The sequence below is a fragment of the Morus notabilis genome, unplaced genomic scaffold (assembly GCF_000414095.1).
Source record: "Morus notabilis unplaced genomic scaffold, ASM41409v2 Scaffold757, whole genome shotgun sequence".
Taxonomy (NCBI): Eukaryota; Viridiplantae; Streptophyta; class Magnoliopsida; order Rosales; family Moraceae; genus Morus; species Morus notabilis.
The window spans coordinates 65,392-79,631 of NW_010363107.1; the positions used below are offsets into that span (position 1 = coordinate 65,392).

The 14,240-nt window shown below is 34.4% G+C and overlaps 1 protein-coding gene and 2 pseudogenes across 1 annotated transcript; 1 reads left to right on the forward strand and 2 right to left on the reverse strand.

Moving 5' to 3' along the window:
* Nucleotides 1-174: 174 nt before the first annotated feature.
* LOC112092630 lies at nt 175-650 on the reverse strand (annotated as a pseudogene).
* Nucleotides 651-3,681: 3,031 nt separating this feature from the next.
* LOC112092634 (major allergen Pru av 1-like) lies at nt 3,682-4,164 on the reverse strand. Its single transcript, XM_024169216.1, has one exon. The coding sequence runs from the start codon at nt 4,162-4,164 to the stop codon at nt 3,682-3,684; it is 483 nt and encodes a 160-aa protein (XP_024024984.1).
* A 1,773-nt stretch (nt 4,165-5,937) lies between these two features.
* LOC21388365 lies at nt 5,938-6,849 on the forward strand (annotated as a pseudogene).
* Nucleotides 6,850-14,240: the final 7,391 nt, after the last annotated feature.

The window sequence follows — 14,240 nt, forward strand, 5'->3', positions numbered from 1 at the left end:
TTCTTAATATGAAAGTACTTTCCTTTCCTAGTGCATTAAAACAAGTACTTTCGTAATTACCTTTCAATTAAGAAGTATAGTATGTTATGCAAAGCCTCGAATTGTTTTACGGCAACAAAAAAGTTTGAGGGGACGAGGTTCCATCCCGCATTGTATAAATGACTAAAGGCAACTTTAGTTGTAGGCATTAGGGTTGGCCAAAAGGTAGTCATCGATGAGCTTAAAAAGACCGGAGGCCATTTTTTCGCCTTCCTTAAATTGCTATTCCATGATCTCTAGTCACTGATCTTGGTGTAGTACTTGATGATGATCCTCACAATGGATCCACCACCCGCGGATGCTGCTAACTTGATCTCGAAAGAGGTCTTCTCAACATCACCCCAAACACGACCACCTTCAATATTGGAGCTCCTATATGTGAAGTTTTCAGCATCAATCTCACCAACTTGCTTCACATACTTGAATTGGCTACCTTCACCAAAGGTAATCTTCGTGGTGGTCCCGGGTCCTCAGTTTCTCTCCAAGACCTTGACGGACTTAATGGCTTCGGGTGCAATTTTAGGAACGAGACCGCCAGCAACTACGGCCTTGAAAAGTCTCGCCGGCGGGATATATGAGGTGGTCTCAGTCTCGAAAGTGAAAACAACCATTGTGCGTGTTTGTATGGCAAGAAGGATATTTTGTTTTCAAAGGGATTTTTGGACGGTGGATTTCTGATTTCTCGTGGTGTCATTTATAGGCTCGAGAGTAGGACGTCGACGTCGTTGCATGTTTCTTTACTTGTGGAATTTTATTTATAATAAGCATGATGAGATCACAATTTATTAGAAATTAATATAAAATGCCAAGGAAAAATCCCAAATTTAGTAATGTATCAACATGAAACTAGCAGAAAGCATCAAAAAGATATAAGCATACAACTACTAATATAATAACTATGTTATCGAAACTAATACAATAAATGTCGACGAATATTGTAAAGCAAGCAATAAATAAATACACATTATTTTAGATATATCGGCCGATTTAGATATTTCTAATAAATTTAAGTTTAGGGGAAGTTGATTATTTTGTAACTCTTCCGTGCATTGTATTTCAATACGACTGGTACAAAATTGTTGCCTAGTTATTTAATTGTTAGCCTACAAAATTTTAAGGTAGAATATGTTCATGCCTAATACCGATTGATCAATTATTTGTGAGCAAATTATAAAATTAGAGCAGCCGTAAATCTTTTTTGTCTTCTTTATTTTTTGTGGCCGGAAGATGCAGTTGAATAAGATGAATCAACAAAAAAGTTTGGATTTCTTGTAGGCAACAAAAATTTAAAGAATCTTAGAAGACTAATTTGATAATAATTCTTTCTTTGTTGAGGATGTTATCAACAACGATGCCCCTAGAATTATAAGTTATAGGATTAATTTCAAAAATTTCTCCCGAACTATGACCCGTTTAACACTTTACCCCCCGAATTTTAAAAAGTAACATCCGGTCCCCCGAACTTTGTTCCGTTAACAAGTTTTTCCCTTCTGTTACAATAAGTGACGAAATTGCCACATGTCATTTATTTAGTGAGAATTAAAAGTAAAATTACGCTTATACCCTCCTAATCAGAAAAAGGCCCAACAAAATACATTTGTAATATATTTCAGGTACGTATTGGTTTTGAAAAAAAAAACCATTATATTTGAGCTCATTAGTGATCCATACCCGTCAAACGTCAGAGCGCAGGTGACCGTGCCACCACCGGAGACCTTCCCTTGTGCGAGCGCCGTTGCGACAGCCAAGCTCCTCCACGGTTGGTTTTCATTTTTGTTTGTAATTTTTCTTTGAAGTTGGAATTTTTTGCTCTTTGAGGAAATGAATTGTGAACGTTTCTGTTATGATACAATCTTTTAGTCCCCTTTTGCCTCTAATTGTATGATGGGATGGGATGGGATGGGATGGGATGGAATAGGTTATTTTACAAAAATCAAAATGGATTGCTTTGGAATGGAAATCTTAGCTCATTGGGTGGAAAATAATGGTTAGTAATTTGGGTTATACTGTTGTTATAATTTGCTTGCAGAATGTGAAGATGAGATTTTGGAAGGAGTAGATACAAGGTTATGTTGAAACCCGAATTTTAGGGGGAAAAAGGAAAAAAAAAAAGAGGGAATGTCTTTTCCGTGTTCGGAACCAAGATGAGGGGTTGAAAAAAATTTATAAGAAAAAAGGGGAGAAATCTTATAACTTACCTGGATCTGGGATTTTATTCCCCTTTTGTTGTACAATATCTGTGTTTTCTTTCTTTAATGCTTGAAAGGGTTGTTGCTAGTTAATTTATGATAATACCTAATCAGATGGGTCATGTGCTTGACACGTGGTGAATTCTATCACTTATTGTAACAGAAAAAGAAAACTTATTAACGGAACAAAGTTCGGGAGAAACGGATGTTACTTTTTAAAATTCAGGGGGCAAAGTGTTAAAAGGGTCATAGGTCAGGGGGAATTTTTGACAAACAATCGGATGAGTGTCTCCTCAACTTGCCTTTGATGCGGTTCTGCTCAACAATCTACAACCAATACATGCAATGAGAAAACAAAAAGTATGAACAAAAAAGAAAAAGAGAAAAATATTAAGTGTATGTATTTTAAAAATCGTTTCTTATTTGGTGTCATTTTCTCAGATGATGTCGTTTTTTTTAGTTCCTTGCTGTTTTTTGGGTACTTTGTGTCCTTTTTCAGGTTAATGTCGTGCATAGTCCTTTTATCATTTTTTTATAGTCCATATCATATGCAAATTATTGTCGTTTCTAATTCCATGTTGTTTGCAGATTTGGTGACGTTTTTTAAGGTTATTGTTGTTTGTATTATCGTTGTCGTTTCTCTACTCACGATGTTTGCATCGTTGTTGCCTTGCCGTTTTGCTACAGTGTTGATGTTGTGTTTTAGGATACAGTCCATTGTAATGATATCAATAATTTTGTGCTCTATGCTGTTTCTCAGGTTCATGTCGTTATCAATATTGTTGTTCTTGATGTTACTGTCGTTTGTGCCTTGTTGTCGTTTTTGTAGTTCCCATCATAAAAGGATTATATGCACACTCAGATATACATTATTGGAAACTTGAAACGAGGGATTTTAACTCTAGCGTTAGAGAAGAAAGTGAATTTTACACTAGACAGTCTTTCAACCAAAAGTATTTTTCGATGTAAATTAATTCCAATATTGATCCCTTTCTAAAGTCAGAAAACTGATCTACGTACAGATTTTTCTGAGGTATCATCAAATAGGGTTTGCCTTTTATTTATCAAAATTGAAAACAAAAGCAACATTTACGGTTCAAGCCAACATAACATATAACCCCTTATTTAGTAGCAAATTGCACACCGAAAAGAAGGAGAAAAATAAAAAAGAAAAAGCAACATACGACAAAGCCGCTAATTCATAGCGTTTGAATCAAATGATATGAGGCAGACTGAGATAAGACTTGGGTTTGAGAGGACGGGGTTTAATCCGTTATAAAAAAAAAAAAAAAAACAGCACGTAAAACTGAACTTGATATGTTGTCGTAAACCAACATACGACAAAGCCGCCAATTCATATCGTTTGACTCAAATGATATGAGGCAGAGTGAGATAAGGCCTGGGTTTGAGAGGACGGGGTTCATCAATCCGTTATATAAAACAAATAAAACATTTAGTTGTAGGCATTAGGGTTGGCCAAGAGGTAGCCTTCGATGAGCTTGAACAAACCGGCGGCCTTTTCTTTGCCTTCCTCAACTTCCTCTTCCTTGATCTCATAGTCCCCCTTGGTGTAGTACTTGCTGATGCTCTTCACAATGGATCCGCCGTTTGCGGACGCCACCAACTTGGTCTCATAAGAGACCTTCTCAACGACATCACCCAAAGCATCACCTTCAATAATGGAGTAACTATACGTGAAGTTTTCAGCATCAATCTCACCAACTTGGTGCTTCACATACTTGAATTGGCTGCCTTCACCAAAGGTAATCTTCTTGATGGTTCCGGGTCCTCCGTTCCCCTCCAAAACCTCGGCGGACTTAACTGCTTGTGGTGCAATCTTGGGAACGAGATTGTCGACATCGAGAGCTAAGGCCTTGAAAAGTCTTCCCGGCGGGATAGTTGAGGTGGTCTCAGTCTCAAAAGTGAAAACACCCATTGTGTTTGTATGGCCACAAGAATATGGATTTGATTGAGTTTTCAAGGGTTTTTTTTTTTGGATGGTGGATATGTGATTAATTTCTAGTGTTGGTATTTATAGGCTCGAGAGTAGTGTTGGAATTTCCTTTATAATAACAAGCATGATGAGATCAATATTTTTGTTTAGAAATAATATAAAATTCCAAAGAAAAATCCAAAATGTAGAATCGTATATTACATCCCAAATGATTCCAACAGAAGCGCATACCAACCTGCAGCAGAAAGCACCGAAAGAAAATTGGAATAAAAAAGTACCACCACGGAACAAAATTGGGCATCATTAGAGATTATAGCCTTATGCCTTTCAATTTAACATGAATAAGAAGTATGATGCTTCATTTTCCGTATATATACAATATGGAAAACGATGTTCTTGTTTTTAGACTATACGTCTCATGATTCTTAGGGAAAAAAAAAAAAATACTACGACTCATGGAAAACGATGTTCTTGGTTTTAAACCATACTTTGTTGGTATGTGTTGTCTTTTGAATCTACTGTCCCTTATGGAATTTCCAGAACTCAAATTTCAATTAATGACGAATTCTTCTTGTTTTTTTTTTTGGGCTGAAAACATGAACATATTTTAATTTCATTTCTAGCACGGCATGCTCTAGAGAGTACTGAAAATTAACAAGCCATCTTTTTCTTCCTTTTTTTTTTAAATGATCTTTTTCTTCCTTTCCACAAACACTACAAATTAACACGCATTATATGCGTATAACAATATAACAATTACAAATTAACAAGCTTACAACTACGAATAACCATTTTAATTATCGAAAACCAATATAATAATCATTGATGAATATTGCGAAGCAAGTAAATAAAAAAATAAATACACATTATTTTAGATATATTGGCTGATTAATATAGATTTTTCTAATGATTTTACGGGAAGATGATTATTTTAACTTTTCCGCACATAATTGTATTTCAATATGATTGGTATCGCATTATATGCGTATAACAATATAACAATTACAAATTAACAAGCTTACAACTACGAATAACCATTTTAATTATCGAAAACCAATATAATAATCATTGATGAATATTGCGAAGCAAGTAAATAAAAAAATAAATACACATTATTTTAGATATATTGGCTGATTAATATAGATTTTTCTAATGATTTTACGGGAAGATGATTATTTTAACTTTTCCGCACATAATTGTATTTCAATATGATTGGTATAAAATTGTCGAGCAGTCATTTAAGCTATTGCTAGAATATATATTCATTCCTCCCACGGAATGAACATTAGAGTGCTCTTTAAAATGAGAATACCGATTGACCATTAATCGTGAGAAAATTATAAAATTAGAGCAATTGTAAATCTTTTACCTTGTCTTTTTTATTTTTGTGGCCGGCAGATGTAGTTGAATAAGATAAATCAATTCAGAAAACTGCATATATTTGCCAAGAAAAGTCAGACAACTTTCTCGTTACAAAACAAGTTAAAGAATCTTAATTAGAAGACTAATGTTGATAATAATTCTTAACTTGTCTCATGTTGAGGATGTTATTAACAATCGTACCACTAGAATTACAAGTTACGTGGATGCTAAAATATGATATTAACGATGAAATCTCTGATGATACCATTGGCTTAGATATTAATTATTCTTATTGATCATTGAATAAAAACAAGGTGTAGATCAACAACCTATTATTGGTGCGAATTTTTCTAAAGAGAATTGGTGATGATGATCATGAATTCGAGTATCAATATGGAGGTGATTAGTCTTATGGGTCCTTTGAATATACGGTGACAATTTATCAGCCAAATGCTCTACAAAAGACATATGAATCTACAAGACAATCATGAGCTGATATAGAAGACGATGAAGATACAGATGTTCATGAAATTTGTAGCCTCGAAGTGGACAATGCACAGATAATCTATGTGATGAACAATTGGATGATTGCTTATACAACAGGTACGTAATGTGGCTTATTGATTTTTGCATTGATACTGTTTTCCTGTTTTTTTTGCTGTCGTTTAGTCTATATCTTGATTGTGAGCATAATGTTCATGTTTTTCCTTGTACCAAGAGAAGTGGGTAGTTTTATTAATGCTCAATGGAATGCATTGTTCACTTGTTCAATGTTATCATCCGTTGAGATTCTTGATGGTTACACCTTCCTTGGTGCAGCAAACAACTCCAATATCATCAGTTTACAGAACAATGAAGGTGTTTATACAATGCGCAAACTTGATGTGGTTGGCGAGTATCACCTTGGAGAATTTATCAACAAGTTCCAACATGGCGTGTCGGATTCCAACTGTCTCTTTTGGTTCTGCCAGTGGTGTAATTGGGATCATTGCTTCCCTCCCTCGTGAACAGATTGAGTTCCTCGAAAAGCTTGAAACAAGCACGAGGGCAATGATCGATGGCGTTGGAGATTTATGTCATAAGAAGTGGAGATCAGTGAAGAAATTTAATTACTTGGGCGAGGAAGTGGAAGAATTTGTGGAAGCGTCTAATTTCTTGGACGGAGATCTTATCGAATCGTTCCTTGATCTCAGCGGAAACATGATGGACCAAGTCTCGGAACAAATTGGGGTTTCAGTGGGGGAGCTCTGCGAGAGAGTAGAAGAATTGAAACGGTTGCATTGTTTAGTAGGCTTTAAAACGTGAATTCAAGTCGTAAATATTTTCCCATAAATCAACTTAATGTAGACATCGTCTAAAACCGTCTGGTTTAGTGGCACTAGAGATTTAGGTGGCATGAAGTGGAATAGGACTTTGAGAGAGGGTGCGGTCGAACGTGATTTCTATTTAAAACAAAAAGAATTTATATATTTTATAAAATAATGCTCGTATTATTTCTAGAGAAAAGTATGCTCACATACACCTACATTAACGTGAAAAATTAGAAACCCAGTTCAGACAACCATGTCCAATACCAAAATCTTTGAATTCTAGGACGATATATTTTATAATTGAAGTAGGATTTGTCGACCATTAATTATTCAGAGAATATTTTTCACCAATATAGATTTTTTTTAAAGGCACCGCGTTCTCTATTGTTGATTTCTTAATATGAAAGTACTTTCCTTTCCTAGTACATTAAAACAAGTACTTTCGTAATTACCTTTCAATTAAGAAGTATAGTATGTTATGCAAAGCCTCGAATTGTTTTACGCCAACAAAAAAGTTTGACATACGAGGTTCCATCCCGCATTGTATAAATGACTAAAGGCAACTTTAGTTGTAGGCATTAGGGTTGGCCAAAAGGTAGTCATCGATGAGATTAAAAAGACCGGAGGCCATTTTTTCACCTTCCTTAAATTGCTATTCCATGATCTCTAGTCACTGATCTTGGTGTAGTACTTGATGATGATCCTCACAATGGATCCACCACCCGTGTACGCCGCTAACTTGATCTCGAAAGAGGTCTTCTCAACATCACCCCAAACACGATCACCTTCAATATTGGAGCTCCTATAAAGTTTTCAGCATCAATCTCACCAACTTGCTTCACATACTTGATTTGGCTACCTTCACCAAAGGTAATCTTCTCGGTGGTCCCGGGTCCTCAGTTTCTCTCCAAGACCTCGACGGACTTAATGGCTTGGGGTACAATTTTAGGAACGAGACCGTCAGCAACTACGGCCTTAAAGTCTCGCCGGCGGGATATATGAGGTGGTCTCAGTCTAAAAGTGAGAACAACCATTGCGCGCGTTTGTATGGCAAGAAGGATATTTTGTTTTTGAAGGGATTTTTGGACAGTGGATTTTTGATTTCTCGTGGTGTCATTTATAGGCTCGAGAGTAGGACGTGGTTGCATGTTTCTTTACTTGTGGAATTTTATTTATAATAAGCATGATGAGATCACAATTTATTAGAAATTAATATAAAATGCCAAGGAAAAATCCCAAATTTAGAAATGTATCAACATGAAACTAGCAGAAAGCATCAAAAAGATATAAGCATATAACAACTAATATAATAACCATGTTATCGAAACTAATGCAATAAATGTCGACGAATATTGTAAAGCAAGCAATAAATAAATACACATTATTTTATATATATCGGCCGATTTAGATTTTTCTAATAAATTTAAGTTTAGGGGAAGTTGATTATTTTTGTAACTCTTCCGTGCATTGTATTTCAATATGACTGGTACAAAATTGTTGCCTAGTTATTTAATAGTTAGCCTACAAAATTTTAAGGTAGAATATGTTCATGCCTAATAACGATTGATCAATTATTTGTGAGCCAATTATAATATTAGAGCAGCCGTAAATCTTTTTTGTCTTTTTTATCTTTTGTGGTCGGAAGATGTAGTTGAATAAGATGAATCAACAAAAAAGTTTGGATTTCTTATAGGCAACATAAATTTAAAGAATCTTATAAGACTAATTTGATAATAATTCTTTCTTTGTTGAGGATGTTATCAACAACGATGCCCTTAGAATTATAAGTTATAGGATTAATTTCAAAAATTCCTCCCGAACTATGACCCCTTTTATCACTTTGTCTCTCAAATTTTAAAAAATAACATACGTTCCCCCCGAACTTTTTCCAGTTAACAAGTTTTTTTCTTCTGTTACAATAAGTGACGGAATTGCCACATGTCACTTATTTAGTGAGAATTAAAAGTAAAATTAAGCTTATATCCTCATAATCAGAAAAAGGCCCAACAAAGTACATTTGTAATCCCTTATATTTGAGCTCATCAGTGATCCCTAGCCGTCAAACGTCAGAGCGCAGGTGACTGTGCCACCACCGGAGACCCTTTCCCTATGCGAGCGCCGTCGCGACAGCCAAGCTTGTGACGACCCTAACTTTTGATCATCATCCTAAGTTCATACTTAACCTCTACTACTTACTAGTTATAACCTCTTAAAAATTCAAGCCAATTTTTTTCATTCTTACCATGTACGTCTAAATGCTGTAGCATTTAGCTAGCCTTCTGTTTTCAACTATTCGTAAAATGCTGTAGCATTCTAACAGCATTCTGTACATTAGTCATTCTTAAAATGCTGTAGCATTTTGACAACATTCTGTTATATTAGTCGTACCTAAAATGCTGTAGCATTCTGACGGCATTCTGTTACATTAGTCATCAAAATACATAAAAAACTATTTTATTTTACACATAATGTTCAGCAGTGTTTCCAAAACACGTGATACATCCACAACCCACTTGCCCACACTCCACTGCTGCATCCTCTCTGCATGCCTAGCAATAAGTTTCAGGGAGCCGGTGCCTTACCCGAGCTTCCTACATCACGAACAAACTTAATGAGCTTTCGCTCAGCAAGTATCAATAGGTCATAACAGATGCAATAATTATGCATACCCATATGTGCATTCATGTCATATATCATAATACATTCTGTGCTACAAAAGCGTGTATGCTTATGTTCTTCTTCTTTCATTACATTCTTTGTTCTTCTTTCTCATTTTAGTCGTTCACATCGTATTTTCACGTTCTGAACGACTTTCATTTTATGTTTCTCATTCTTTTCATTCTTCTTTACAAATACTGTACCTTTATATGGAATGGTTTCTGTTTTTCATTTTCTTGTCTTTTACTTCTTATGGGCCCTATCCTGTTGTACCATAGTGCGCATAACCAGTGAGGAGTGGGGTAGCTAACCAATCTAACTCAGTCACGGTTTCATATCTTTCATAGTCTCATAATAACCTTTCCTTTGAAGGCTGGTACAAACAGGATGTTTAGTCTCTTACCATTTATCAATTTTCTCATTGAAACAGTAACTTTAGTTAAATCTTATGAATTTGTGCATTATTGAGCATTTTATCATGAGATTAACTTTTCGTTAAAGTTTAACCTTTCATTTCTCTTAGTTTGATCTCGACTTAAAATCAATACATACTTTTTTGCAGAATAAAGTTCTATGATTACATAAGTCTTGTAGATACATACCTAACATAGTATCTAACATTCACATTGTATCTAACTTTCAAAATTCTACTATATGCACAATTTTTTTGTGCAACATAGAAAAGTAAGCTTGTTCGTGATATAGCCATAGAAAAACTATTGTACTTACCGAAGCTTCGCTAACAACACGTCTTTTGTTTCCCTTTACGCTTTCCGACTTCAACCGTTAATCGGCTCTATTGCATAAATTTTTTGATCGTTAGATTTACAATCTAAGATCAATAATTACATTGAAATTTACTTCGGAAAGGTCTACAATCCTTATGATTGGTATTCAACCTCAATCCATTTCCTATCTCAAGGATTTGCATTAAAACCGTGCAAGTCACTCAGTCATGGGCCTAATTCTAAGTTTCGGTCCAAAATTGTGAATTCTCATTGTGTTCGGTTTTCTAACCATCACCGATTATCGAAACATCTTTCTTTGACCACACTTTAATCCCATATTCCTCTTGAAATTCAGTTTTAGTTCAAATTACTCAAACTAAATTTCGGCAGAGTTTCGTCATGTTTTTCTCATTTCCTGAGTTTTCAATAACTCATTCTAATTTCGATTTTGGTACCTGGAGTCAAGATTCATATTCTTGAACACAAATTCCAACATAAAATTTAACAAAACACATTTTCTCCATTTCTAGGGTTTTCGGATTTCCTAGTGTAAATCCAAATATTTTGTTCAATCGTTTCCATAATTACACGTTGAGCTCCTATCCTAGTCCCCGACAAAACCTCGGTTCCATTTTTCAGTTTTACGGATTTTTTCCGAGATAAGTTACTATTCATCAAAATGAAAAAGCAAGCAGTTTCTCATGAAAAATCCGAATTCTTACCTTGAGAAGTTGAAATTCTCCGCTAGAATGCCTCAAGTTGCGTTTCTACTGGACTAAACGGAAGAAATTCTGATGAAATCGGTTGATTCCTTGGATTTCCCTTTGTTTTCTATCTTTTCTCTCCTTTTTTCTATTCTCTCGGCCACACTTAGGCAAAGAAACACTTTGGTTTCTAATGGTCTTCCGTGGGCCTCTTTTTAGACATAATGAATATTATAATATTATTTTTAATAATATCTAATATTACTTTGTAGATTAAAATAATTACTTTAATTTTCATAATTAAATTTTACAAATTATAATTAAGTTTAACACTTAATTTAGTGGTTCTATGTTCCCCACATTTTTCTTGTTGAGACTAAACTTTCCGTTTATCGAAACTAGTTTCTTTCCGGTACCGATAGTTTCACAACCAGTACAGGTTCTATACTGCTTTTCTGGACTGTCGAGCACCCTGGGTCAAACTTCTCATGTCCAACCCAATTCTCTTGGGTGTCTCCTTAGTCAATTTCTTTTTTTGAAATTTTCATTTTTTTGATTCAGAATTGCCCAAAATGCGTACCCTTGTGATACTCATTTTTTTTTAGCAGTTTCCCGTTTTACCTGACTCGGAAAAATCCTATTTCAGGAACTTTTACTATTTTCCTTACTTCCAATATTTCTACTCTTTTTCTAACTGGTCATTTGGTCATAAACTAAATATTTCAGTTTTTCATAGCTAAAATATACCTGTTAAAATTTTTAACTTTTAACTTATGTTTCACTATTCATAACTGACATTCACGAATTTTCTTTGTAAAATTATTCATATTATAACTTTACATTTTTCGGAAAATTTTACCCCGCACATAAAGTTTATACATAACATTTTCTTGATTACATCAAAATTCTACTACTTACTATTCTGAAAAGGATTTCGGTCAAATACCGGACTGTCCGGATTAGACCCAAATTTTTTCCGGTCATTACAAAGCTCCTCCACAGTTGGTTTTCATTTTTGTTTGTAATTTTTCATTGAAGTTGGAATTTTTTGCTCTTTGAGGAGATGAATTGTGATCGTTTCTGTTCTGATACATTATTTTATTCCCCTTTTGCCTCTATCTATGATGGGATGGGATGGGATGGGATGGAATAGGTTATTGTACAAAAATCAAAATGGATTGCTTTGGAATGGAAATCTTAGCTCATTGGGTGGAAAATAATGGCATTAATTTGGGTTATACTGTTGTTATAATTTGCTCGCAGAATGTGAAGATGAGATTGTGGAAGGAGTAGATAAAAAGGTTATGTTTGAAACCCGAATTTTAGGGGGAAAAAGGAAAAAAAAGGGGGAATGTCTTTTCTGTGTTCGGAACCAAGATGAGGGGTTGAAAATTTTTTTTTTAAGAAAAAAGGAGAGAAATCTTATAACTTGCCTGGATCTAGGATTTTATTCCCCTTTTGTTGTAAATTATATGGGTTTTCTTTCTTTAATGCTTGGAAGGGTTGTTGCTAGTTAATTTACGATAATACCCTCCTCAAATGGGTCATGTGCTTGACACGTAATGAATTCCGTCACTCATTATAATAGAAGGAGAAAACTTGTTAACGGAACAAAGTTCAGGGAGAACGGATGTTACTTTTTAAAATTCAGGAGGCAAAGTGTTAAAAGGGTCATAGTTCATGGAGAATTTTTGAAATTAATCCTAAGTTATATTGTGGATGCTAAAGATGATATTAACGATGAATGCTTTCTTATATGATGCTATTAGTTTAGATGATAAATATTCTTATTCGTGGAATAAAAACAAGATATATAATAACCTAATGGTGCAAATTTGATAAATTAGAAAACTGCTAATGCTGGTAATCCTGGTGTGAAGGAAAAATATAGTGACTATATCATCATTCAATTTAACTATATCAATTGGGAGCTCAGTCTCATGGGTCATTTTATTCAACTTTTTTTTTTAATAATTGTTTTCTTGCCTCAATTAGGGGTGAGCGCAGTGTAGTTGGGGAGGTTATTTATGCAAATTTCTACCAAACTATAAGTGCGGTTGGATGAGTTTTGTTAATTAACCACGACCGAAAAAATTAACTAAAATAACCATACCAAATGCGGTTTGGACCTTGAATCTTGGTAAATTTGGATCAACCAAATAATCTGGTTCACTTATTGAGAATACTAACCAACATATAGTAACAAAGTTAAAACTGACGAATTTGACGGTTAGAAAGAAAGCAAGTAACAACCAATTAGCATTTTGCAGCCAAAAAAAAAAAAAAAACCAAAAACAGCAACCAATTAGATTTGACAATTTGTACTTCTCAGAACAATAGTTAATAAATATAATAGGGAAAATTTCATTTTAAAAAATACAGGGTACCAAACTCATATTTTGATATTATACAAGGTACTAAAATGAAAATTTTCCTATATAATATGTCCAGGGTTTTTGACTTTTTTCTTTCTGCGAACATATTATACGGTAAAGTATAAAACCAGGAGCTAAAAATAGCCACCAAAAATTATTCTTGACATAGACCCGAGTTTTTTATTGACAAACAATCTGATGAGTGTCTCCTCAACTTGCCTTTGATGCGGTTCTGCCCAACAATCTACAACCAATACATGCAATGAGAAAACAAAAAGTATGAACAAAAAAGAAAAAGAGAAAAATATTAAGAGTATGTATTTTAAAAATCGTTTCTTATTTGCTGTCATTTTCTCAGATGATGTCGTCTTTTTAGTTCATTGCTGTTTTTTTTGGTACTTCGTGTCCCTTTTCAGGTTAATGTTGTGCATAGTCCTTTTATCATTTTTTTATAGTCCATATCATATGCAAATTATTGTCGTTTCTAATTCCATGTTGTTTGCAGATTTGGTGACGTTTTTTAAGGTTATTGTTGTTTGTATTATCGTTGTCGTTTCTCTACTCACGATGTTTGCATCGTTGTTGCCTTGCCGTTTTGCTACAGTGTTGATGTTGTGTTTTAGGATACTGTCCATTGCAATGATATCATTAATTTTGTGCTCTATACTGTTTCTCAGGTTCATGTCGTTATCAATATTGTTGTTCTTGATGTTACTGTCGTTTGTACCTTGTTGTCGTTTTCCCAGTTCCCATCATAAAAGGATTATATGAACACACAGATATATATTATTGGAAACTTGAAACGAGGGATTTTAACTCTAGCGTTAGAGAAGAATGTGAATATTACACTAGACAGTCTTTCAACCAAAAGTATTTTTTTGATGTAAATTAATTCCTATATTGATCCCTTTCTAAAGTCAG

Excerpts from the sequence above, each read along its gene's own strand:
- LOC112092634 (XM_024169216.1), bottom strand. The coding sequence starts at position 4,164 with ATGGGTGTTTTCACTTTTGAGACTGAGACCACCTCAACTATCCCGCCG.